Here is a 26868-nt window from a genome sequence, read left to right on the forward strand (position 1 = left end):
GATTCCGAGGGCGGGGCTTGTCCTCCGATCGCCGATTGGTTCCCGCGGCTGTCATTCATCGGCGCCCCTGCACTTCCGGTGTGAGTTGAGCTCAACTTACTAACATTGGGCCTAGCCAGGTAAAAGGTAGCAGTTAGTGGGGTTACAGAAGGGCGGTGAATTCTTGCGACACTACCCTCAAGGTATTTTGGGGACGTCTAATGTCATCCAAAAATCTATGCTATGCTACATTCTCTAAAGTGATTTACTTTCTTATATAATCGACTTTTGAATGTTATAGGGTTAGTTCTTGCTGTAAAAAGTAGGCTTACAAGTCTAGTGTTACGAGAATATCAATAAAGCATAATGGTGTGCATTTTGTGGACTGTCCACCTGAATTGTGGGAAAAAAAACTAGTACAACAACTATATATCTCAGCTGTCTTGTTTTAATCAGGGTGACCTGATATTAAGCAGCAGTAGACTCAGCAGGTTCTACAAACAACATATTTCCCGGCCAAAGCGTGACCCAATTTCTATACACTTACACATTGTAGGTTGAGCGGGATATAATTGCAGCTATTGATTTTGTTCCTTGAAACATGAAATTAACTTTGAAATAGAAAACTCCAAGGTATCCCAATCGACACCAAGTCCTGCTCACCCATCATTCTTGCGCTGAAAATTGGCTCCTGGTCCACCAATACCTTGATTTTTAAAATACTCATCCTCGTGTTCAAATCCCTCTGTGGCCTCGCCCCTCCCTATCTCTTGAACCTTCTCCACCTTTAAAACCTACCTCTTTAACCAAGCTTATAGTCACCCATCCTAATATCTCCATCTTTGGCTTGGTGTCAATTTTAGTCTGATCACGCTCATGTGAAGTACCATGGGGCGTTTTGCTACGTTAAAGGCGCTATATAAATGTATGTTGTGGTGAAGTACTGGGGTTACAATTGTTTTTAAAAATTTGGTCTTGAGGTGTAGACAACCTGCAAGGCTACATTTATTACCCATCACTAGTTGCTTTGACAAGGTGATGGTGGGCCTTCTCCTTGACTAGCCGGAAGTCCTTGTGATGGCGCTTCGTGGGGAGTTCCAGGTTTCTGACCCGGCAACAATGAAGGAATGATATATGTCCAGCTCAGGATGGTGTGTAACTTGGTGCTGAAGGCGTTCCCACAACATTGCTACTCCTCTTGTTCTTGGTGGTAGAGGTCGCAGGGGAGGGTGGTGCTGTTAAAGTAATCTTGGTGAGTTGCTGCATTGTGTCCTCAAGTTCATACATACAACAGCTCATGCTTGCAAATTTTGTTGGTTTGCAAGCATTTCTTTTAGTGATTCAGGCAGGAAATTTTAATATAGCTTTCTACGTGTTTAAATTTCCTGTGTGAATTGTACTTAAGCTAGCAGGAAAGTCTTTAGGAAAAAAGAAGTGTCAAATTTTGGGATTTCCTACTGGAACCCTGGCAGTAATGATGGAAGGAATTTGAGGTGATAAGTATTGTGCAAAAAGCCATTTCATAAGAGAGTAATGGTCTAAATGTGAATTTTACAGCACATTAAATAAGCTTAGTGACAATTCTGCAACCAATCCACTCCCAGATATTGGAACTACATCAAATATCAGTTTGACACAGTTGGTAGTACTCTTGCCTCTGAGTCAGAAGGTTGTAGGTTCATGTTCCAGTCCAGTACTTGAGCATGTAATCTTGGCTGATACTTCACCGCTGTGCTGCATTGTCAGAGTTGCCATCTTTCAGATGTGCCTCATCTGCCTGTTCAGATGGATGTAAAAGATCCTACAGCAATATTTGAAGAAATGGGGAATTCTGGTGTCCTGGCCAACATTCCTTCCTCAACTTACACCACCAAAAACAGTTTAATTTGCTTTGTGGGATCTTATGTGCAAATTAGCCTACATAACAATAACTGCACTTTAAAAAGTGATTCACTGGATGTCATGTTGTTTGGAACGTATTAAGGACATGATGAGGTGTTCTATTAATGCAAGTTATTATTTCCTTCCTAGGAATTAAATGCTATTTCATCTTCTTTCATGTAACTACTTATTCTGTGCATGTTTTAGCTCTACAGTATACAAATTATGATGCTTTAGTTGTCCTCCCAACGTCTCACCCATCACTCCTGTCCTCACTGATCTACAATGACTACCAGTCCCTCAACATCTTTAAAATTCTCATTCTTGTGTTTAAATCCTTCATGGCCTGGCCCTTTCCTATTTCTGTAATCTCCTCCAGCACTCCCCCCTCCCTTCCAAACACTCTGATTCCTGACTCTGATCTCATGTCTACCCTCCTTCTGGCCCCACCATTGGCAGCCACATCTTCGCCTGCCTAGGCCCCATGCTCTGGAATTCCCTCCCTAAACCACTCTGCCTCTCCTCCTCCATCACCACTTTTAGGACCTTTCTTAAAATCTACCTCTGACCAAGCTTATAGTGATCCCTCCTAATATCATCCCCTTTGGCACAGCATCCATTTTTTTCCTTGCATTTCTGTGAAGTGCATTGGGATGTTTGTTCTATGTTAAATGCACTGTATAAATTCAGGTAGTCATTGTACCTTCAAACGTGGTTTTTACGACTTGTCTATCGGGTTGAAATTTCAGCACTGACCAAAGGCCAAAATGTCTCAATTTTGATTTTTACATTGGTGCAATATCTAGTGTACAACATACTGTCCTCGTCTGAGCTTTTCAAAATGCAGCCTATAACTTGTGCAGTTATGTAACTTATCAAAAAAAATTTACAGCAGTTGTTGCATAATGTACTATTTCTGAAATGGTGGATGTGGTCATAACTTTAAATTACTCAACTCTAAATTCTTCTTTAAACATTGTTATAGCTTCTATTCTGTAGCAATTGTTTTACCCTCATTGGTCCATGTGTAATAAATAATAATGGATATCCAATGGATTAAGAAGTAGCAAACTAACAAGTGCTTTTTAATGGTGCACAAAAAGAGTTCATTAATTATATCAGAACTTGCCTTTCATTTGTTTTAACTTAGCACTTTCAGTTGTGGGGTTGGAGCACCAATGTGTGGCCTTATGGGATACAGGTGTGATCTCCCAGTCTACTGATCTCAGCTGCCTGGCTGTGCGAGAGATGCTTCCCCTTGGGCAAAAATCAGGAAAAGCTTTTGACCCTGGATCAGTACTGTTTGTCTTCTAGCAATGAGTTCTGAGTACTATTGATCGAGGACTGTGAGCTGGTTTATAAAGTTTTCTGTAGGGTGCTACATTGATTCTCTAGTGCGATGTGTCCGGACTGCTAATATGTACCTGCAATTCATCAGTATCGACTGTCTAGAGGTTGGAGTTAGACAAATCTTTGAAGGCAGCAGGACCAGTTGAGAAAGCGGTTAAAAAAGCATACGGGATCCCGGGCTTTATAAATAGAGTCATAGAGTACAAAAGCAAGGAAGTTATGTTAAATCTTTATAAAACACTGGTTCAGCCACAACTGGAGTATTGTGTCCAATTCTGGGCACCATACTTTAGGAAGGATGTGATGGCCTTAGAGAGGGTGCAGAAAAGATTTACTAGAATGGTTCCAGGGATGAGGGACTTCAGTTATGTGGATAAACTGGAGAAGCTGGGGTTGTTCTTCTTAGAGCAGAGAAGGTTAAGAGGAGATTTGATAAGTGTTCAAAATCATGAAGGGTTTAGATAAAGTAAATAAGTAGAAACTGTTCCCATTGGCGGAAGGGTCGAGAACCAGAGGTCACAGATTTAAGGTGATTGGCAAAAGAACCAAAGGCGACATAAGAAACTTGTTTATGCAGTGAGTAATTATGGAATGCGCTGCCTGAAAGGGTGGCTTTAAAAAAAAGAATTGGATAAATACTTGAAGGGAAAAATTTTGCAGGGCTATGGGGAAAGAGCGGGGGAATGGGACTAACTGGATTGCTCTTACAAAGAGCCGGCATGGGCTCGATAGGCCGAATGGCCCCCTTCTGTGTTGTAACCATTCTATAATTCTATGACAGCAGAGACCAGAGTTTCTCTCCACAGGATGAGTGAGGGAAAGGAAGAAACACGGCTAAGTCACCCTGTGTTTTTTGGACTCTAGCTCTCGATTTCAGTGTAGTATTGATACACCGTTTACATAAATGAGGATGCTGTATTTGCCTCCAGTGGGAGAGAACATCACTTCGTAGTGTTGTTTCTTTTTCTGCTTCTGGAACAAGTGACCCCGGTATCAAATGGACATGGCAGATGCTGTCTCGCTGTCATCTTGCTCTGGAGAAAACTGTTTCCATTTGTTGCCTGTGGTGCTGAGTCCTGGGCAGTGTAGAGATAACACAACTCTGGAGGTCACTACCTGGATCCTCTGACATCAGGAAAGGACTTTGGTCAGAAGCGTAAACTCATGAATGTGACCTTCTGAATAACTGCATATGTACAGGTGCTGAGGTTGACCTCTGAACCTGCCTGCAGTAGGAGCTAGGCAAATGTGGAACATAGTGAGTTGCATTATATTTCAGAAGCCCTTCCTTTTTTTTATTCGTTCATGGGATGTGGGCGTCGCTGGCGAGGCCGGCATTTATTGCCCATCCCTAATTGCCCTTGAGAAGGTGGTGGTGAGCCGCCTTCTTGAACGGCTGCAGTCCGTGTGGTGACGGTTCTCCCACAGTGCTGTTAGGAAGGGAGTTCCAGGATTCTGACCTAGCAACGATGAAGGAACGGTGATATCTTTCCAAGTCGGGATGGCGTGTGACTTGGAGGGGAACGTGCAGGTGGTGTTGTTCCCATGTGCCTGCTGCTCTTGTCCTTCTAGGTGGTAGAGGTCGCGGGTTTGGGAGGTGCTGTCGAAGAAGCCTTGGTGAGTTGCTGCAGTGCATCCTGTGGCTGGTACACACTGCAGCCACAGTGCACCGGTGGTGAAGGGAGTGAATGTTTAGGGTGGTGGATGGGGTGTCAATCAAGCGGGCTGCTTTATCTTGGATGGTGTTGAGCTTCTTGAGTGTTGTTGGAACTGCACGCATCCAAGCAAGTGGAAAGTATTCCATCACACTCCTGACTTGTGCCTTGTAGATGGTGGAAAGGCTTTGGGGAGTCAGGAGGTGAGTCACTCGCCGCAGAATACCCAGCCTCTGACCTGATCTTGTAGCCACAGTATTTATATGGCTGGTCCAGTTAAGTTTCTGGTCAATGGTGACCCCCAGGATGTTGATGGTGGGGGATTCAGCAATGGTAATGCCGTTGAAAATCAAGGGGAGGTGGTTCGACTCTCTCTTGTTGGAGATGGTCATTGCTTGACACTTATCTGGCACGAATGCTACTTGCCACTTATCAGCCCAAGCCTGGATGTTGTTCAGGTCTTGCTGCATGCGGGCTCGGACTGCTTCATTATTTGAGTGGTTGCGAATGGAACTGAACACTGTGCAATCATCAGCGAACATCCCCATTTCTGACCTTATGATGGAGGGAAGGTCATTGATGAAGCAGCTGAAGATGGTTGGGCCTAGGACACTGCCTTGAGGAACTCCTGCAGCAATGTCCTGGGGCTGAGATGATTGGCCTCCAACAACCACTACCATCTTCCTTTGCGCTAGGTATGACTCCAGCCACTGGAGAGTTTTCCCCCTGATTCCCATTGACTTCAATTTTACTAGGGCTCCTTGGTGCCACACTCGGACAAATGCTGCCTTGATGTCAAGGGCAGTCACTCTCACCTCACCTCTGGAATTCAGCTCTTTTATCCATGTTTGAAAGCAGTACCGTATTGTAAATGAGGTATTGCATAGGGCCAGCAGCAGATGTGGTGTAAGAAGACATGAAAAAGGGACACATCGCAATATTAGTTTTGTGGAGTATAGCGCCAAGTTGCACGAGCCCTCAGTTGTTGCAGCCTTGAAACACAATACAACCCAGCTTTAAGAAAATAAGTTGTACATTAGATTTTATATTGGAATCTAACTTACACACAATAGCTATCAAAATTTGCATACAACACAAAAATGGGGAGCATGGTTAATGACCTTAGGGGCCAGTGTTGATATCATTGTTCTTGATGTATATAAATAATTTTGGTTATAGAGGGTACAATATCAAAGTTTGCAGATGACACAAAATAGGGTGTGTGGTTAACTCGTGAACAAGACCAAGTGTCTTCAGTGGAACAGACAAATTAGGAGACTGGGCAGATAGATGAAATTTAATGCAAAGAAATGTGCGATACATTGGATGCTACATCCTCAATCTCTGATTTGAAGCAAGCAACATTGTCTTTAGTGTGAAGTAGTCAGAATGTGGGCCAGATTCTGAGCCATTCTCTAGTGGTTCATTAGAGTGCCTGGGAGCAGAATGACTACCTGCACACTTGGTTGGTACATGCCTCAGTGGAGGGGATGTAAATGTGAGGAGAAAATACTTTACTTTAAAAAAAAATCAGTTTCCACTCCTCTTCCCAAGGTGCTAACTCTTGCTGGAATATGGTTATATGGAGGCTAGAGCCCACCATTACCTTGTCCAAGTGGCCATTCTATGTGTGAGCCTCAGTGGTGAGTATTTGACCATACAAGACATCACAGTGGCACCTGTCGCTGTTCTCATCTGATGGTAACACACAGACATTTTCCAGCAGAGTAACTGCATAGTAATCAGGAGCAGAACCTCGGATTATATTTTCTTCCATCTTAGTCCATTGAGACATTGGCCAGCTGCTGAAATGAGCTAACTTAATATGGATGGTAAATCCAACCTGGGATCTCCTGGTTTGTATGATTTAGTGTCAGCCATGGCTCAATTGGTAGCACTCGCACCTGGGAGTCAGAAGGTCGCGAGTTCAAGCCCCATGCCGGAGACTTGAGCGCATAATCTAGGCTGGCGCTCCAGTGCAGTACTGAGGGAGTGCTGCACTGTTGGAGGTGCTGTCTTTGAGATGAGATGTTAAACCGAGGCCTTGTCTGCTCTCAGTTGGATGTAAAAATTCCCATTGCACTATTCGAAGAAGAGCAGGAGAGTTCTCTCTGTTGTCATGGCTAATATTTATCCCTCAACCAACCTTACTGAAACACATTATCTGGTCATTTATTTAATTGCTGTTTGCGGGACCTGGCTCTGTGCAAATTGGTTGCCGCATTTCCTACGTTGCAACAGTGATTACGCTACAAAAGTACTTAATTACCCGTAAAGCACTTTGGGACGTCCTGCAGTTGTGAAAGGCGCTATATAAATGCAAGTCCTTTTTCTTTTTTTAGTGCTATGCTGGCTGGCACCTTTTCCCCTTTGGCCATATTGGAGCTGAAAATAACCTTTTAATATGTTTTAAATTCAGAAAAAAGAATGCATGCATATTGTTTCACTGTACAGTTTTGTCACATAGTACTTTAAATGCAGGAACAACATGGGATTAAAGTAATAAGTGGCAAAAAAGGGAAGACATTTCTTCAATGTGTTTAGGCCTCCTTTCTGGATCAGTATATTTTTAGTCCAACAAGGTAAGAGTTGGATCTAGTAACTAGAAAATGAAGTGGGGCAAGTAGGTGATGGAAGGGAAATATTTAGGAATTAAGCGACGATAACGTAATTAGGTTTGATATAAAGTTTCAGATGGAAAGAGAACAAAGTTAATGGTATCTGACTGAAAAAAAGCCAGTTTCTAGCAGATTAAAAGTAAGGGGATTAGCTGAGATAAATTAGACTGAAAAACTAGCAGATAAAACACTGCACCAACAATTGGAAACGTTCAATTAGGAGATGATTGTGGTACAGGTTGGACATATTTCCACAAGAAGAAAAGCACTAGCCTGGATGAGCAGAGAAATTAAAATGCGACTTAAAAAAGAGGCACATGACTTATCTCGGGCTAATAATAGAAAAGAAAATCAAAATTAGAAAGGCTGAGAGGGTATGAAGAAAGACTGACAGGTAACATAAAGGAAAATAGTAAAGGATTTTATAGACACATTAAAAAAAATTAAGGAAATATGGTCAATTAGGGATGAAAAGGGAAAGACAGAGATGCTAAATAGTTATTTTGCCTTGGTTGTCACAAGATTGTGGTAGTGAAAGTGTACAAAAGGGTGAGGTGGAACAGTCATATAGGATAACTATTGATAAGGAAGTGACACTGAAAAAAAGTGATGGAACTCAAAGTGGAAAAGGCCTGATGTCATCATCCCAGAATGCTGACCTAAATCAGAGAGAAAATAGCAGCAATTCTCATTACAATCTTTCAAACATCCTTGGATTTGGAAGTTGGGCTATTGGAATGGAGGCTTGCCAATGTAACGCTTCAGTTCAAAAATAGAGAATGGTAACAATAGACCAGTCAGCCTAGGGTCGGAAGTGGCTAAGCTACTAGAGGCCATAATATTAGATAAAATTAATACTCCCCTGGAAAGACATGAATTAATTAAGGCCTTTATAAAAGGCATCTCATGCCTGACAAACTTAATAGAGCTTTTGAAGAAACAACAGATATTGATAAAATAAATGTAATCGATGTATATATGAATTTTCAAGAGGTGTTGGATAAGATGCCCAATAGGGGCCTCTTGATAAAATGAAGGTACCCAATATTATTTGTAGGTAACATAAAATAAGGAGCGGTTAACTGAAGAGGATTGTAAGTGACTTCAGGCGGGGATAAACAACTTAGTAGATTGGGCAGATAAATATCAGATGAGATTCCTCTTCTTCCCTCCCCCCCCCCCCCCCCCCCCTCCCTCCCCACCCCCCCCCCCCGGCCCCCGGACAGTGCAAAGTAACTCAGTAAAAGGATCATTGTTAATCCTGCATTCTACGCACCCATTTAGTCCATGCACAAGGTTCATAAGTCTCAGTTCAGAAGAGGCATAGGTATGCCTGCGGAAGTTGCTGTGAGCAGGAATTGGGAGAAAGCCTGAACTGTAACACATCCTATTGACTAAACATGAACCAATTGACTAAATAGATAGTTTTTGCTTGAGCCAGTCAAGTCAATTTTACTCAATGGGTACTTTTGAAGTATGACGGCATTGAAAAGTGTGATGTTAAGAATGCGGCTTAGATGTAAGACTTCTAAATATATAAATTTTAATGTGTGGTTTACTGTATTTTTGTTTTTTTTTGCAAGGTCAAATGACTCAGCTGTGTGACCTCATTAACAAGAGTGGAGAGCTGCTGGCTAAAAACCTTTCTCACTTGGATACAGTTCTAGGTGCGTTGGATGTGCAGGAGCACTCTCTGGGAGTCTTGGCAGTACTGTAAGTTCCAAATGATTGTCGTGTTCATGTACACAGTTGGGGATTCATTTTGTATAATAAAATTTGGACCCTTGTTCCTGTTTTCATTAAAATACTGCATTTGCAGCACAAGTACTAAATGGAACAGTGAAGTGCTTTGGGACATTTCACTACATGAAAGCTGCTATATGAATGTAGTCGTGGTGGTTGTTCTTTCAAGAAAGATACCACCTTCAAAACGTCTCCTTAACTACATGATGGGAAATTGGCATATTCTTTTGGCTCTGCTGGAAGCATATCAGAAAGAAGTCAGTGAAGCCAATACTGTTTATTTTTCCGGCACACAAGTCTGTTAGGAATCATTACCCAAGTACTAGAAACAAAGTGCATCACCGAGCTATTAAACCAAAGTTAATCTGATCAGGATAGCCCAGATGTGGAGATGCCGGTGATGGACTGGGGTTGACAATTGTAAACAATTTTACAACACCAAGTTATAGTCCAGCAATTTTATTTGAAATTCACAAGCTTTCAGAGGCTTCCTCCTTCCTCAGGTGAATGTTGTGGAAGCCCAAGCATAGACAGCACTTGTCAGACACTGCAGGTGGCCATTCACATGCATTTGTATAGCAGTTACGAAGTTAGTTGTTCATTATTCAAGTAAGTGCCTGAGCCTCTCAGATTATCTTTTCAAAGGGGTAAACTGTTTCCAAGAGTTTTTAGGGGTATCAGAATCAACACTTTTGATGTAGTAGTTAACAATGGCCTTGACCTAGGTACAACAGATGCTGAAACAAGGCACTACTCTATAGGTAGCAATAGCAAGGTAATTTCAAGAAAGACTAGCTGGTAGGGACCTGACGGCTACTCCCATTCATTGGAAGTGTTTTACTTATTTATTGGCGAGATCTGTAGCTTCTGAAAATTACTTGGACAAGGAGGAATCTAGAGTAAAAATACCTAATTGGAGGAGGGCCAATTTCAGTGATTTGCGAACGGATCTTGCCCTGGTAAATTGGAATCAAAGATTGGCAGGCATTCGAACGATGGGCGGCCTGTAAAGAGATGGTTCGAATATAGTCTAGGTACATTCCCACGTAGGGGAAAGGTAGGGCAACCAAAGCCAGAGCTCCCTGGATGACGAAAGAGATAGAGAGTAAGATGAAGCAGAAAAAGGGGGGTGTATGACAGATGTCAGATTGATAGTACAAGTGAGAACCAGGCTGAATATAGAAAGTTCAGAGGGGAAGTGAAAAAGGAGATAAGAGGGACAAAGAAAGAGTATGAGAATAGACTGACAACTAATGTAAAAGGGAATCCAAAAGTCTTCTATAGGCATATAAATAGTAAACAGGTAGTAAGAGGAGGGATGGGGCCGATTAGGGACCAAAAAAGAGACCTACTCATGAAGGCAGAAGGCATGGCCGAGGTACTAAATGAGTACTTTGCATCGGTCTTTATCAAGGAAGAAGATGCTGCCAAAGTCACAGTAAAAGAGGAGGTGGTTGAGATACTAGATGGGCTAAAAATTGATAGAGATGGCACTAGAAAGGCTAGCTTTACTTAAGGTAGATAAGTCACTATGTCTTGATGGGATGCATCCTAAGTTGCTGAGGGAAGTAAGGGTGGAAATTGTGGAGGTACGGGCCATAATCTTCCAATCCTCCTTAGATATGGGAGTGATGCCAGAGGACTGGAGAATTGCAAGGATAAACCCAGCAACTACAGGCCAGTCAGTTTAACCTCGGTGTTGGGAAAGCTTTTAGAAACGATAATCCAGGGCAAAATTAACAGTCACTTGGTCAAGTGTTGATTTAATTAAGGAAAGCAAGCACAGATTTGTTAAAGGCAAATCGTGTTTAACTAACTTGATTGAGTTTTTTGATGAGGTAACAGAGAGGGTTGATGAGGGCAATGCAGTTGATGTGTATATGAACTTCCAAAAGGCCTTTGATAAAGTACCACATAATAGGCTTGACAGCAAAGTTGAAGCCAATGGAATAAAAGGGGCAGTGGCAGCATGGATACGGCATTGGCTAAATGACAGTAAACAGAGAGTAGTGGTGAACGGTTGTTTTTCGGACCGGAGGAACGCATACAGTGGTGTCCCCCAGAAGTCAGTATTAGGACCACTGCTTTTCTTGATATATATTAATGACTTGGACTTGGGCGAACAGGGCAAAATTTCAAAATTTGCAGATGACACAAAACTTGGAAGTGTAGTAAACAGTGAGGAGGAGAGTGATAGACTTCAAGTGGACATAGTCAGGTTAGTGGAATGGGCGGACACGTGGCAGATGAAATTTAACGCAGAGAAGTGCGAAGTGATACATTTTGGTAGGAAGAATGAGGAGAGGCAATATAAACTAAAGGGTACAATTCTAAAGGGGGTGCAGGAACAGAGAGACCTGGGGGTATATGTGCACAGGTCATTGAAGGTGGCAGAACAGGTTGAGAAAGCGGTTAAAAGAGCATACGGGATCCTGGGCTTTATAAATAGAGTACAAAAGCAAGGAGATTATGATGAACCTTTATAAAACACTGGTTTGGCCACAACTGGAGTATTGTGTCCATTTTGGGCACCAAACTTTAGGAAGGATGTGAAGGCTTTAGAGAGGGTGCAGAAAAGATGTACTAGACTGGTTCCAGGGATGAGGGACTTTAGTTACGTGGATAGACTGGATAAGCTGGGGTTGTTCTCCTTGGAACAGAGAAGGTTGAGAGGAGATTTGATAGCGGTGTTCAAAATCATGAGGGGTCTAGACAGAATAGATAGAGAGAAACTGTTCCCATTGGTGGAAGGGTCGAGAACCAGAGGACACAGATTTAAAGTGATTAGAAAAGAACCAAAGGCAACATGAGGAAAATTCTTTTTTACACAGTGAGTGGTTATGATCTGGAATGCACTGCCTGAAAGCTTGGTGGAGGCAGATTCAATCGTGGCTTTGAAAAGGGAATTGGATAAGTACTTGAAGGGAAAAAATTTGCAGGGCCACGGGGAAAGGGCGGTGGAGTGGGACTAGCCGGATTGCTCTTGTAGAGAGCCGGCACGGGCTGAATGGCCTCCTTCTTTGCTGTAACCATTCTATGATTCTACTTTATTCTGTTATGAAACTGTCTGGCGGCACTGATAGTAATCGTCCTCCGTAGTGACGTGGGAGTCAATAAGCTGGTCTATTGTTTGTTCAAGACATGCTTCCAAATTTCTTTGCACACACAGTCATGCTGTGGTTCATGGAAAGGTGTTGGTGTGCCTATGGAAAATGTTTCTTGCATTGTGCACAAAAAAAAAGCTATCTAGAGTAGTCCAAATGGAACAGTACTGTTTTGTGGAATAAACCAGGGCAGTGGTAGTTTCTTACAACCAAATTGGTTATACGATTAGGCCTCAATAAAATGTTGGGCCATATAAGTAGGGGTAAGGGAGGAGGCAGAGACTTACAGTTGGGTTCCCTAATGCTCTATAATTTCGCAGCCATGGAATTTAACGAGAATGCAGTAACACACTGGAGGAGATCATGGAGGTAGGGAGAAGCGAGGCAATGAACAGATTTAAAGACAAGGATGAGAATATTGAAAGTTCTGTGGGACATGGGCAGCTAGTGAAGCATTGTCCTTACACAGTACTTTAAACATATTTATTATATTGAGATGATCCAAAACTCTGTACAGACTTGCGGCAGAATCTACATTCTCATGCCAGAGAGTTTGGATGGGGTTGCTGTAGAAATTCCCTTTGAAGTGCTTCAGAATTCTAAGGGTCCCAAGAAAAAGTAAGTGGATTAGATGAGGCTCTAAATATTTGCATCATTTGTGGTTTTGAACTGTTGCATTTTAACAATTCTAGGTCCAAATAAAATTGGATTGTTTTGATATTCTGCCAAGGAAATTCAAATAATAGTATCCTATTACTATTTTTCTAACTTTCTTTGTTGTGCAGGTATGTGAAATTTTCTATGCCCAGTATCCCAGATTTTGAGACCTTATTCTCCCAAGTTCAACTTTTTATTAGCACTTGCAATGGTGAACACATCAGATATGCAACAGACACCTGTAAGTACCCCTTCTGTAATATGCTTTCCATATTTACAGTGAACTCTTCTGTTTTTAATTTAGTGAAGTACGCTGTTCATGCTTATATTTTCTTTTACCTTTTTCCAGTTGCGGGTCTTTGCCATCAGTTGACAAATGCTTTAGTAGAAAGAAAACAGGTAAAAGTTTCTGTAATATTTCATGTTTAGTTTTTAAATGTGCTTCTATATATGAATGAAACATTATTGTGAAAATTGTTTTTAGAAGTATCCTTACAAAACTATTATTTTCCTTACCGTTTGACCATATATTCTAGTAAGTTTGTTAAAAAATCAAGAAGGGCATGTGGAAGTTAATTTGAGGCACAAGTTGGAGAGGTGGGGGATCCTCTTGTGCATCTCATAGCAGCTTTTTGAAGGGAGCATTGGCAGAGGCATGTTTGTAAGACAGCCTGCTGCCCACCTAGTGTGGGAATTGTGCGTGGTGGGCGGGGGGGGGGGGGGGAGGTGAGGACATGGGGAATATGAATTGGGGATGAAAGTTTAAAAATGAATTTTGGACAATTTAGATAGTTTGGGGCTAAATGTTTTTGAGTAAATACTTGAAAAGGAAAAATTTGAAGGGCTATGGCGAAACAGCAGGGCAGTGGGACTAATTAGATAGCTCTTTCAAAGAGCTGGCACAGGAACGATGGACTGAATGGCCTCCTTCTGTGCTGTATGATTCTATGATAAAGACTTGTTCCATTTCCCAGTAACTGGTGGGTAGCCATTTTAACTGTAGCGAGTAAATTAAAAATTAAGATATCATCAAATCTAATTGCTAAATGATGCAGCTTTTTATCTCAGTGAATTCTATGGGAATCTGGTAAATATTCAGGATTTTAAAAGTCTCAGGATTCTCTGCCTGTGGAATTCCACTGATCTTGGTCACGAGTAGGGACTTTTGCCATGTCCATCAATTCTGTTGTGCTATCTTCATACACACCAAGTGTCATGTACAAAAACTCTTTGAATAAAGTCTGTCCAAGAAAAGTTTTCCGCCAGAAAATTCCACACATTGGGTCTATGAAATGTTAGGATTCTTGCACTTGGATGTGCAGCAGTTGCATGAATTATAAGATTATAAATGAAGTGCTGATTTACACTTGCTGTCTACTATTTAAAGAATGAAATAATTTTGAAGTACAACATGATTAAAGATAGCCTGTTTGGTACTGAAACCCAGATTACCAAGGGGCAATGAAGTGTGCTGAGAAGTGCTTATGTGTTTTGTAAACGAGATAATCAACAAAAGCCTCCTTCTGCTCATAACATCGATTTTTAGACGGTTTATATGTTGGATGCACTGGAAAGTTCATGCTAAACTTCACATGATTTCGTAGTGCTGTATGAAATTATAATTTTCACTGTATAATATAGTGGTTAAAATAAATTTTTGAAAGCTTAAAATATTTTTGTGCGTTTTTTTTCTTGCCAATTTTTCTCTGCTAGTTTTATTCTCTCCCCTCCCTGAAGGCGTTGATTCCTTGCTGGGGTACAGTTCCATAAGCACTGTTGTTCTCTAGTGCCTTACTCGTGGCCATTATTCATGTGTGATTCTTAATAATGTCATGGGCTATTTGACCCTGGGACATCATAGCCGACCCCAATCATGTCTGCACCTGATGTCCACACATACAGTTCAGTTGGGGTCGCTGGATAGCGATCAGGAGCTGGAACCATGATTGATTTTGTGCTGCTTAACCCAGGGCACTAAGGCCAGTGGTGCTGGTGCAGGGGGAGGATTTGTGTCTGTGTATTTGATGCATTGAGGAAAAAGGACATTCAGTTTTAAATAATTCATTTTTTTTTAAGCCACTGCGAGGCATTAGCATTCTAAAACAGGCCATAGACAAGATGCAGATGAATACAAACCAGCTTACCTCAGTTCACGCTGATCTCTGCCAGGTAAGATAACCTCTTCAGTTATTTCTTTTTATGTGCAAGTGGTCTTCGATTTATTTACAGAAAAATATGTTGCTTTCTACCACTGTTGTGGTATTTTTGTGGCTCTCGATATTTCTTGTACAATTTGAGGGATCCCTCTGAACTCAATCCTTTTTCTTTCTTCCTCCTATGCACCCCTCCTCTGTTTCAGTAATTAGAAATGTAGTGTCAAGACTGAAATTTTCTCCAAATTTATTGATTTCTCTTTAAAATACAAGTAGTAATGACATCATGGGAGAAACTGGCCGTGAGGAGAACCTAACCCAACTATGGAAGAGAACCAAATTGACATCAGCAGGTGTTTGGTTGACCTGAGGTACTTCATAGGTTGCCCCTTCAGTTATCGATATTCAGTTCCAACAAACTCTTTAGCCCTCCTAGTCAGATTTTTTTTTCATATTGTTGGCAGCATTATTTTTTTTTAAATGACTCACTGGAAATTAGTCCAATTCTTTTTTAAAAATTTCTGTTTGTTCAACAAGCAGTGTCAGTGTAGCAACAGCCTAAATGTTGCAGCTAGTATCACTGAGCAGAATGCCATAGTTTATTGAAACTCACTATGCTGTGAGTCTTCACACACACGGGTTAGATTTAACTCTGCAACTTATTTCTCAATAAACCTTAACTCCTGCAACTTGTCATAGAAAGAAAGAACGAACTTGTATTTATATAGCGCCTTTCATGACCTCAGGATGTCTCAAAGCGCTTTAAGCCATTGAAGTACTTTTGAAGTGTAGTCACTGTTGTCATATAGGAAATGCGGCAGCCAGTGTGATGATGACCAGATCGTGCTTTTGGGTGTTGGTTGAGGGATAAATATTGGCCAGGACACCGGGGAGAACTCCTGCTTTTCTTCAGAATAGTGCCATGGGATCTTTTACGTCCACCGGAGAGGGCAGACAGGGCTTTGGTTTAACGTCTCATCCGAAAGACGGCACCTCCAAACAGTGCAGCACTCTTTCGGTACTGCACTGGAGTGTCAGCCTAGATTTTGTGCTCAAGTCCTTGGAGTGGGACTTGAATCCACAACCTTCTGAATCAGGAGCAAGAATGCTGCCAACTGAGTCATGCATTTATTATGAGTGGAACTGCCAGTTCGATCGATACTTCTCATGTATTCCAAAATTAGACACACTTAACATCACAACTAAGAGCCATGTTGCCATTGTATATACACAGACCGTTTTATCAATAGCAGAGTTGCACGCATTCTTATTCTCATCACTTGTGTAAAAGATCATCATCTTGCTTTTTGCAATTGAACTTCCTTAATTCACCGTCACTGGTTAAATCTACAGGTCAGACTTTTTGCATGGGCATGCCAGCAATATTTATAGGAACATAGGAACAGGAGTAGGCCATTCAGCCCCTCGTGCCTGCTCCGCCATTTGATAAGATCATGGCTGATCTGTGATCTAACTCCATATACCTGCCGTTGGCCCATATCCCTTAAGACCTTTGGTTGCCAAAAAGCTATCTATCTCAGATTTAATTTAGCAATTGAGCTAGTATCAATTGCCATTTGCAGAAGAGAGTTCCAAACTTCTACCACCCTTTGTGAGTAGAAATGTTTTCTAATCTCGCTCCTGAAAGGTCTGGCTCTAATTTTTAGACTGTGCCCCCTACTCTTAAAATCCCCAACCAGAGGAAATAGTTTCTCTCTATCTACCCTATCTGTTCCCCTTAATATCTTATAAACTTCGATCAGATCACCCCTTAACCTTCTAAACTCTAGAGAATACAACTCCAATTTGTGTAATCTCTCCTCGTAACTTAACCCTTGAAGTCCGGGTATCATTTTAGTAAACCTACGCTGCACTCCCTCCAAGGCCAATACGTCCTCCCGAAGGTGTGGTGCCCAGAACTGCTCACAGTACTCCAGGTGCGGTCTAACCAGGGTTTTGTATAGTTGCAGCATAACTTCTGCCCCCTTGTACTCTCGTCCTCTAGATATAAAGGCCAGCATTCCATTTGCCTTATTGATTATTTTCTGCACCTGTTCATGACACTTCAGTGATCTATGTACCTGAACCCCTAGTTCCCTTTGGACATCCACTGTTTTTAACTTTTTACCATTTAGAAAGTACCCTGTTCTATCCTTTTTGATCCAAAATAGATGACCTCACATTTGTCTCCATTGGGCAAAACTGTGGCAAATGGAATTCATTCACCTAATCTATCAATATCGCTTTGTAATTTTATGTTTTCATCTACACTGCTTACAATGCCACCAATCTTTGTGTCATCGGCAAACTTAAATATGAGACTTTCTATGCCTTCATCTAAGTCCTGATGTGGAGATGCCGGTGATGGACTGGGGTGGACAAATGTAAGGAATCTTACAACACCAGGTTATAGTCCAACAGTTTTATTTGAAAATCACAAGCTTTCGGAGCTTACCTCCTTCGTCAGGTGAGTGAGTCACTCACCTGACGAAGGAGGTAAGCTCCGAAAGCTTGTGATTTTCAAATAAAACTGTTGGACTATAACTTGGTGTTGTAACATTCCTTATATTCATCTAAGTCGTTAATAAATATTGTGAATAATTGAGGCCCCAAGACAGATCCCTGCGGGACTCCACTAGTCCCATCCTGCCAATGTGAATACCTACCCATTATCCCTACTCTCTGTCGCCTTTCGCTCAACCAACTTCCTAACCAAGTCCTTACTTTTCCCTCGATTCCATGGGATTCTGTCTTAGCTAACAGTCTCTTATGTGGGACTTTATCAAATGCCTTCTGGAAGTCCATATAAATAACATCCATTGACATTCCCCTGTCCACTACTTTAGTCACCTCCTCAAAAAATTTAATCAGGTTTATCAGGCACGACCTACCTTTCACAAATCCGTGTTGGCTCTCTCTAATTAACTGAAAATTCTCGAGGTGTTCAGTCATCCTATCCTTAATTTTAGACTCCAGCATTTTCCCCACAACAGATGTTAGGCTAACTGGTCTATAATTCCCTGGTTTCCCTCTCTCCTTTCTTAAAAAGTGGAGTGACATGTGCAATTTTCTAATCTAGAGGGACAGTTCCTGAATCTAGAGAACTTTGAAAGATTATAGTTAGGGCATCTGCAATGTGCTCACCTACTTCCTTTAAAACCCTGGGATGGAAACCATCTGGTCCTGGGGATTTGTCACTCTTTAGTGCTATTATTTTCTTATGTTAATTTTATCGAGTCCCTGTCCCCGATTCAATATTAGTTTTCTTGGGATTTCCGGCATGCTGTCCTCTTTTTCTACTGTAAATACTGACGCAAAGTAATTGTTCAACATGTCCGCCATTTCCCCATTGTCAATGACAATATCCCCACTTTCAGTTTTTAAGGGGCCAACACTGCTCCTGACAACCCTCTTTTTCCTAATGTAACTATAAAAGTTCTTCGTATTGGTTTTGATATCCCTTGCAAGTTTCTTTTCATACTCTGTTTTTGTAGCTCTTACTGTCTGTTTTGTGACCCTTTGTTGACCTTTGTATCTTTCCCATTCGCCAGGATTTGTGCCATTTTTTGCCTTTTTGTATGCCATTTCCTTATGTCTTATACTGTTCTTTACCTCTAGTTGTCCATGGCTGTTTTTTTTGGCAAGTAGAGTTCTTGCCCCTCGGAGTATAAACCGGTTCTGTATCTCGTTAAATGTTTTCTTTAAACATTTCCCACTGATCATCAGTCGTTTTACCCATTAATAGATTTGCCCAGTTTACTGTGGACAGTCTCTGTCTCATCCCATTGAAGTCGGCCTTACCCAAGTCTAGAATCTTAGCAGCTGATTCACTTTTTTCCCTTTCAAACACTACGTTGAACTCGATCATGTTATGATCGCTATTGGATAGATGTTCACGCACAGTTAAGCCGTTAACTAAATCTGGTTCATTACCCATTACTAAATCTAGTATGGCTTGCCCCCTTGTTGCCTCTAGGACATATTGCTGTAGAAAACTATCCCGGACACACTCAAGAAATTCACTACCTTTCTGACAGTTGCTAGTCTGCTTTTCCCAATCTATGTGAAGGTTAAAGTCCCCCATTAAGACCACTATGCCTTTCTTGTCTAATCTCTGCATTTATACAATCTAGCACTTCAGAGCTGCTGCCAGGGGTCCTATACACAATTCCCACTATAGTCTTAGATCCTTTCTCAGTTTGGTAATTGTTATTGCCACCATTAGTTTTACATACAAAATCTGGTGTATAAGTTGTACCTGATTGTATTGATTTTATGCCCTTTAACCGTGAGGATGTGGCTTTTACATTGGTGTGGCTTGTAAAGTTTTTAAATCGTAAAATTGGAGAGCGACTTTTTACTCTGGATATTATTGTGCATTTGAAAAACCAAGGTCTCTTCATGCTCAACAACCCTTTTATTTGTTTATAGCTTTGCCTGCTAGCAAAATGCTTCAAACCTGCTATTCCCTACCTGGAGGTGGATATGACAGATATTTGTAAAGAAAATGGAGCCTATGACGCCAAGCACTTTTTATGTTATTACTATTATGGTGGTATGATCTACACAGGACTCAAGAATTTTGAGCGGGCACTGTATTTCTACGAACAGGTAAAAATGAACACAGTTGGACGTGGTATTAGAAAATTTGCCTGATTGCTTCAGAAAAGTTATCTAAAAATAAGTGGAGAATAAGAGTCTAAATGGGGTAGAGGTGCAAAGAGATCTAGGGACATAGATTCACACAGTAGCGACACAGGTTAATAAGGCCATAAAAAAGGCAAATCAAGCACTCACGTATGGGACATAAACGCCGGCATAGACCAGTTAAGCTGAATGGGCTGTTTCTGTGCTGTAGACTTGGTGTAACTCAATGATGTAAATGTAAAGCTGAGTCTTGAATATTTGTTTACTGAATAGGATGAAACATATTAAAATTATTGAAAAATTGCAGTACAATATTTCTGTTTTGTGGTTACTACAAATTTCTTGTTCATTCAACTTACTGACCCTACGAGATGACTGACCGATATCAGATTCTGTTTTGAAGGTTGGGATAAATATTCCCCTTTTAAGCAATATGATGAATTTTGCACTAACGACGTAACTCTTAAGGGCATGATACCAGTTCTAATCTTGATATGTTGGTGTCGACTTTAAATAGTAGCAGATAGGAAGGGAGAACTTTTTTCTTTTTGTTGAATGTAACATACTGGCAAATACACAAATGGGACAGATGGTAAATGTTAAATGTTACATCTAGCACGGAATTTCTGAGTCAGATTGTTTCTTCAGTGCAATTATGGTACAAGTTGGGGGGTCGGCTTAGGTTTTATTAATCTGATTCATTGTTAATTCCAGTTTATGGCTTTAGTCCGTATGTAGGTGGTGAAATCAGATTGTTGACTGATAAAAAACTCATTAACATTTAGAAGCATCTCTTTTTTTTCTCAGGCTATAACAACTCCAGCCATGGCAGTCAGTCACATTATGTTGGAGTCTTATAAAAAGTATATTCTTGTCTCCTTGATTCTGCATGGCAAAGTTCAGCAGCTGCCCAAATACACATCACAGATAGTGGGAAGATTCATTAAGGTGAGATTGCATATTTAATTTTAGAGGTGAGAATTTTTAGCACTTTTCCTTTGGCTAATGCTTGCTGTGAGAAAATCTTTTTTTCAATAATTAATTGAAAATAATTTTGTGCAGTGATGATGCCTTTTGAACTGTACTGTTGACACTACATCATACACCTTTTTAGATTTTTGTTTTATAACTTCTTTTACTCTGGCTGTTTACAGATAGTGAGTCATTAATATCTTTGAAAATTAAAATGCAATTATTTCATTTCATTTGGTTCATGCTTTTTAATGTTTTGTGAACTTCATTTTAGTGTTGAAATCTAACACAGTACCCACTTCATGCCCCAAATCATAACATCTTAAATATTGTTCTAAACACTTAAATTATGAAGTTTTTGAAATAATAGCTGAAAGAATGATGTGGAGATGCCGGTGATGGACTGGGGTTGACAATTGTAAACAATTTTACAACACCAAGTTATAGTCCAGCAATTTTATTTTAAATTCACAAGCTTTCGGAGGCTTCCTCCTTCGTCAGGTGAATGATGTGGAAAATGTTTCCACATCGTTCACCTGAGGAAGGAGGTAGCCTCCGAAAGCTTGTGAATTTAAAATAAAATTGCTGGACTATAACTTGGTGTTGTAAAATTGTTTACAGCTGAAAGAATACATTTTTGGAGATTACTTGATTTGGGTGTGCAGGAACCCATGGCCTAAACTATACAATGCGTTCCTTGGATGGCTGGACTGCAGTCAATTACTATTTCTGTACCTTCCTACTCTCCTGCTGTACAATATCCCAGGCTTAACTTCCCCTTGGATAAGCCCACAGTGCCTCTCTTGACATTCTCCAAACGGTCCAAAGAGCTACTGGTCTCTGACTCCTTATGAGCATTAACCCCAACTGCCCATTCTCCCTCGCTGACCTTCCCACCCACTGTGCCTGCTGGGGGCTAATCTCATCAACCGGACTCAGGTTTCCTGTGCATCCTCTCCTCCTCCCCCCTCTGCTCCAAACCAGAGACTTCAGTTACATCCCCAAATTTGCCTTTCCACGTCTACGTCTTTTCCTACCTATTAAAAACCTTCCCAAAACATATCTCTTCAACCAATCTTTTGGTCACCTTTCTTAACCCTTCCACAAAATCACGCTGCCTGCTCCTTTTCTCTGCTGTCAAGCACCGTGGGATGTTTTTCTGGGTTAAAGGCATTATAGTTGTTTTATTCGTGTCTTTTTTTTCTAAAAAAAGCGCAGAGAGAAATATATACTTCAGTGACTAACCGTGTCCATTACTTGGTTAATTTTGACTATTTATTTTAATATTTGTGCTCTTTCCCCTGCTGTCCTTTGGTTTGATTTAATTCAGATGTGGACTGGCATATGATGTAAACTGTTGAACACCTTGTGAGCAGCACGGCTGACATGATGATAGTAATGCTGAGGAAAAAGTGACTGGGAGATGGTGCCTACAATGGTAAAGTCTAAAAGTTACCATTTGAAAATTCTACAAATGTGTTGCAGCTTGAAGGTTGCTTTCCTTTCTGGTTGCCCTGTTTAACATCTTAGCGTCTTTTCCCCAATCATTTCCCATGTTTACATTGATAAACCACTGCCATCCGTTCCATGTACCGTGATGAAATGGGCCTGTTCTAGGGTACACCACTACATAATGCATGTAGTTTCACAGGCCCAATTGGGCGAATGTTTGTCATATCAAGGAACACAATATTTTTTCTGAAGTTAACAATTATAATTAGACAAACTTTGGTTTCATTTGATGAATGGTGGTATTACTAATTTTTTGAACCTGCTCTTTTTCCCTTTCAATCCAACTTACATTAACTTTGTATTTAAAATAAATTAATGCACCTAATAATAAATCACTGAGTGCTATTTATGCAAATCTCTGGCTAATTAACTCAGTGGAAGGTTCCTTGCCAATTTTGTTCCCTTCTCTTTCCTCCTGTCCTGAAGATGCTATCTCCTCTTGGGGTACAATCCATGGGGGCTGGAGAGTGGGGTTTGTTAGAAGGCTGCTCAGTTGGGGCCACAGGATTGCAATCAGGGAAGGGAACTTGACCAACTTCCTCTTTGCACAGGGGCACTGAAGCCAGTTATTGTACCACTACTGATCATTATACTTAAAATGTGGTTTGATTCAAATTAGGTAACATTTTAAATTAGAAATACAGAAAGCATGAGCACTGGGGACTAATTTGAATATTTTAGTGGAACTCTAATGGCGTTGTTCACGGTGAGTTGGAGGACTACCACTGAGGAGTGGAGATATGATAGTAGTGATGAGGAAATGTGATTGGGAGATGGTACCCACAATGGTGAAGTCCAAAAGTTGCCATTTGAAAATTGTACAAAGCACAAAGATTGCTTTCCTTTGTGGTTTCCCTGTTTAACATTTTAGTGTTTTTTTTCATTCATTTCCCATTTTTATATTAGCAGTGAAAAGGGAGTTGTTGAGATTTTGGAGTACTGGGGAGGGGAGATCCTGAGGTTTGGCTGCCTTGGAGGTGAGTCATAGGGTTTGGTAGCCCTGAGAAGGGAGCGTTGTTGGGGTTTGGTGGCACTTGGGATGGTGTAAATCTTTGAATTCAGTAGTAGAGATGGAGAAATGTTGCATTTTGTTAGCAATGGGGAGGAAGGGAGGGAGGGATGTTGGGGTTTGGTATTGTGAAATAGCTAGCACATCTGTATAATTATTTTGTAGAAATAATTGTATTTGAATTCTAAATATAAATAAAAGAAAACATATGAGCTGTAAAGATGGTCTTAGTGTCTCTGACCTAAACTCTTAAATGAAAAATACATTGAAAACAGCTTTGAAACCATTTGGAAAAACAAACTCAAGTACTGTTATTGTCTGAGCAAAAACGTAATTCAACATTTGTACTGAACAAAATCTACATTTTCTGTATAAAGTTATTTACAGTTTCTCAGTATTAATCAAATAAAAAATACACGGTATAATCACTTTCTGTTTCTTTTTCTTCATCATTTCTCTCTCTCCTTCTGTCCGTCTTCTGAGCCTCTGAGTTAGGCCATCTCTGAAATTAAAACAAATTAGAATTATTTAAATCTGAAGCTTTCCCTGAAAAAAGCTTTTAAAATGTATTCTTCCCCCTTGTTTTCAAATCATCTGGGAAAAAATAAGAAGCCTCAGAAATCCTGTTACAGCATGAGGAAAGGCACACTTCCACTTGTACTGAGAGAATAATGATCCATACTGAGAGAATACTGATCCATACTGGGAAATTTGACGTCCTGCATGTTTAGACTGTAGCGTCCTGGGAATTGCACAAACATAGTCACAGGTGATAGTTGATATAATAAAATTGAATGTGAAATTGAACATAGGTATTTACAATTGACAAAGTTGACATGGGAAGTAGGATTTATGAATAGGAAATATGTGCCTTATGTTAGGGGTTAGAGGTCTCAGGGAAAATTAGACCAGGGTGTAAGGACATAATTCAATCTTCATTTTAAAGCCATACATTCTGTCCTTATTTTATATACGTTGTCAAAACTTGCCGCAATTAGGCAAGCAGAGGAGTAGAGTTGCTTTGCAGTGTAGGTTGAAGAGCTGGTAGATGCAGAACTGAGGCACTACATCATCACCACTAGCAGGAGGATGTAATTAGAGCATGACAAGTTGACATAGACATGTTTTCATTATAAATGTAGGCATGGGAAATTATAATGGAAAAAGCTGAGCTAGGCAGTGTGCACAGATGTAAGTTTTGTGTGAAACCCAAGTTCAGAGGAAAGTTGTTTCTTCACTTCCCATCCTCTCCCTCAGCATTGACAAGATTATTACTACTTCATCATGCTGTCTACTGGAATAGAGATTTGGATACAATAATGACAAACCACTGCATTACAGAAACTGCTGATACAAGTATGGAACTTGCCTCTTGACAGTGTTCCATGCTAGTATGCCTCCAGAGTGTGCAGTTCAGCAGCATTTACATCATCAGCATTGTTCTAGAGTTGGGTGCTTTTCAGATTCATTCTGGTATGATTTTGGTGCCAGGAAATTGTTGTTAGCTGTGCTGCTCACAAAAGCATCTTCAACTGATGCCCTCGCGATCTAGTGGAGAAGTTCAAATGACAGCAGAGGAACCACATAAATGGCAAAATATGAACGGGTAATAAGGGACCCATTTTAAAGAGGCTTTTAGCCTGCATTTAAGGTGAATAATTGAAATGTATAATACAGCATGATCACCTTTTTATTAAAATAATATTTACAAACAAGGTATACAATTTATAGCTAATAGCTTTTCTGCCAATTGAAAAACTTATTAGCTGCTGTTTTTGCACTAGCAAGGTAAGCTAAGTCTTATGTTGTCTGTCCTTCAACAGCCTCTTAGTAATGCCTACCATGAATTAGCACAAGTATATGCAACAAATAACCCAGCAGAACTTCGAAATGTGGTGAACAAACACAATGAAACATTCACAAGAGATAACAACATGGGACTTGTCAAACAATGCTTGTCATCTCTTTATAAAAAGAACATTCAGAGGTTAACAAAGGTAAGACATATGCATAAAATGTATATAAGGCCATAGAGAAAAAGTCAGATGCTAAGTAAGTGTATCCCTGTATAGCTTTCCTTCAATATGTTTAAAGGGATAGTCTGGAATAATGACTTACAATGGCATTATTTTCCAGTGTTCATTATAAAATAGTCACCCCAGCATCTTTAGCTGAAAAATGTTCTTGAAATCTTTTACTTGGTGATGGTTGGCTTCTTTAATTTGTCCTCCGTTACTTCAACTGCTAGAGTATGTAATTTTTGCAGTGCACCTAAAAATAGCTCTCAAAGCTGTGCTAACCTAATCGTGCCATGGTGGCAAAGAAAAGCTCCATTTATATGCAAAAGGGGTGGGGATAAAGTGCTGAAAAATCATGGTCAGCAAACGGCCTATGAAATGTTGGAGGCTAACTGTCCATGGAATTTTTATGACTTATCTTTCAGTTATGAAGGCTGTATCCTGGAATTTTCACTTGTATTGCAGCACTGTAGACTAAAATAAAAATCTTCAAAGTTGGTGGATGTTTTCTCCTGGCTTTTAAATGGAACTTATAATGTAGAAATCCTGCTTTAATCCAGATGCTACGGCCCTTTTTCAACTATTTTTCTTTGAAGTTCAGGCATTAACCATCATTGCTAGGACTATTATTTGGGATGGAATTTTGACAATGAGGAGGAATTTTAAGGAAGGGAGAAGAAACATAAAACTGTGTTTGCATGGCTGGCAGGGCAGAGGAAAGGAAGAGAATGCTCATACTAAAGCTCTTTCTATAACTCCTAAATACTGTCAAACCTTGTAAAGCAAGCATTATAACTTGGAACAGAAGGGCTACCCTCCCACATTGGAGTCCTAGCTGTCAATCTCACCTACTGACAATGCCTTGTAATGCTTGTCCCCCTCATCTAGTGCATGTTTTCTCTCTTTAAGAACAATGTTATCAAGAACGGTATGTTCTGACTCTCCTGATAGTTGAATGATTATGCAATGAGTAACTGAGCTATTCAGATCAGGGTGGTTCTGCGCTCTTTCACTGATTTTTGTTGAATAAGTGTATAAAGGAATATGGAACAAAGGCGAGTAAATTGTGTTGAGGTACAGATCAGCCATGATTTAATTGAATGGCGGAACAGGCTCGAAGGGCTGAATGGCCTACTTCTATTCCTATGTTTCTATAGTCTGTGCTAAGTTAGCTGATCTGGGTTGGGGCAGTTGTCGGGGTGCTACGATTGACTTCAGTGCTTTTGGTTTACGAAGAAGAAAATTGGTCAGCATTATCACTCCTAATCGTTATCTAGGGATCCCTGCTAGAAATCTATGTGTTTAGATGTCAGATGAGGACAAATAATCTGCCGATATTCATTGTGGATACTCGCATGTGATTGGCCACTTAAGTGAGATGCTGGTGGGTCTTTGACTTCCTAGAATTAAAGTCCAATAAAGAATCGAAATAGTTTTGGAGGAGGAGAAAATTGGCAAGAAAGCAGAACAAAAAAATGTATATCGAAAATTCGACTATGGATTTCTATGCTCATTAACTTTCTACAAAAAAAACATCATTTTTGAATGATACTGAGCCACCAACGGGCCA

The 26868-nt window shown here is 40.5% G+C and overlaps 1 protein-coding gene across 3 annotated transcripts in view; it reads left to right on the plus strand.

The window, feature by feature from the left end:
• cops3 (COP9 signalosome subunit 3) overlaps positions 1–26868 on the plus strand; it is a 33772-nt gene that overhangs the window by 549 nt on the left and 6355 nt on the right. For 2 of the 3 annotated variants that reach the window (XM_068003420.1, XM_068003418.1), the window contains 7 exons: positions 9067–9196; positions 13116–13228; positions 13337–13386; positions 15064–15156; positions 19572–19751; positions 20595–20735; positions 25104–25277. In XM_068003420.1, coding sequence (XP_067859521.1) covers positions 9067–9196; positions 13116–13228; positions 13337–13386; positions 15064–15156; positions 19572–19751; positions 20595–20735; positions 25104–25277 — 881 coding nt within the window. Of the gene's footprint in view, positions 1–9; positions 81–9066; positions 9197–13115; positions 13229–13336; positions 13387–15063; positions 15157–19571; positions 19752–20594; positions 20736–25103; positions 25278–26868 lie in introns of those variants that run through there. The other variant, XM_068003421.1, reaches the window with a different exon arrangement.

This window comes from Heptranchias perlo, chromosome 22, assembly GCF_035084215.1.
Source record: "Heptranchias perlo isolate sHepPer1 chromosome 22, sHepPer1.hap1, whole genome shotgun sequence".
NCBI lineage: Eukaryota > Metazoa > Chordata > Chondrichthyes > Hexanchiformes > Hexanchidae > Heptranchias > Heptranchias perlo.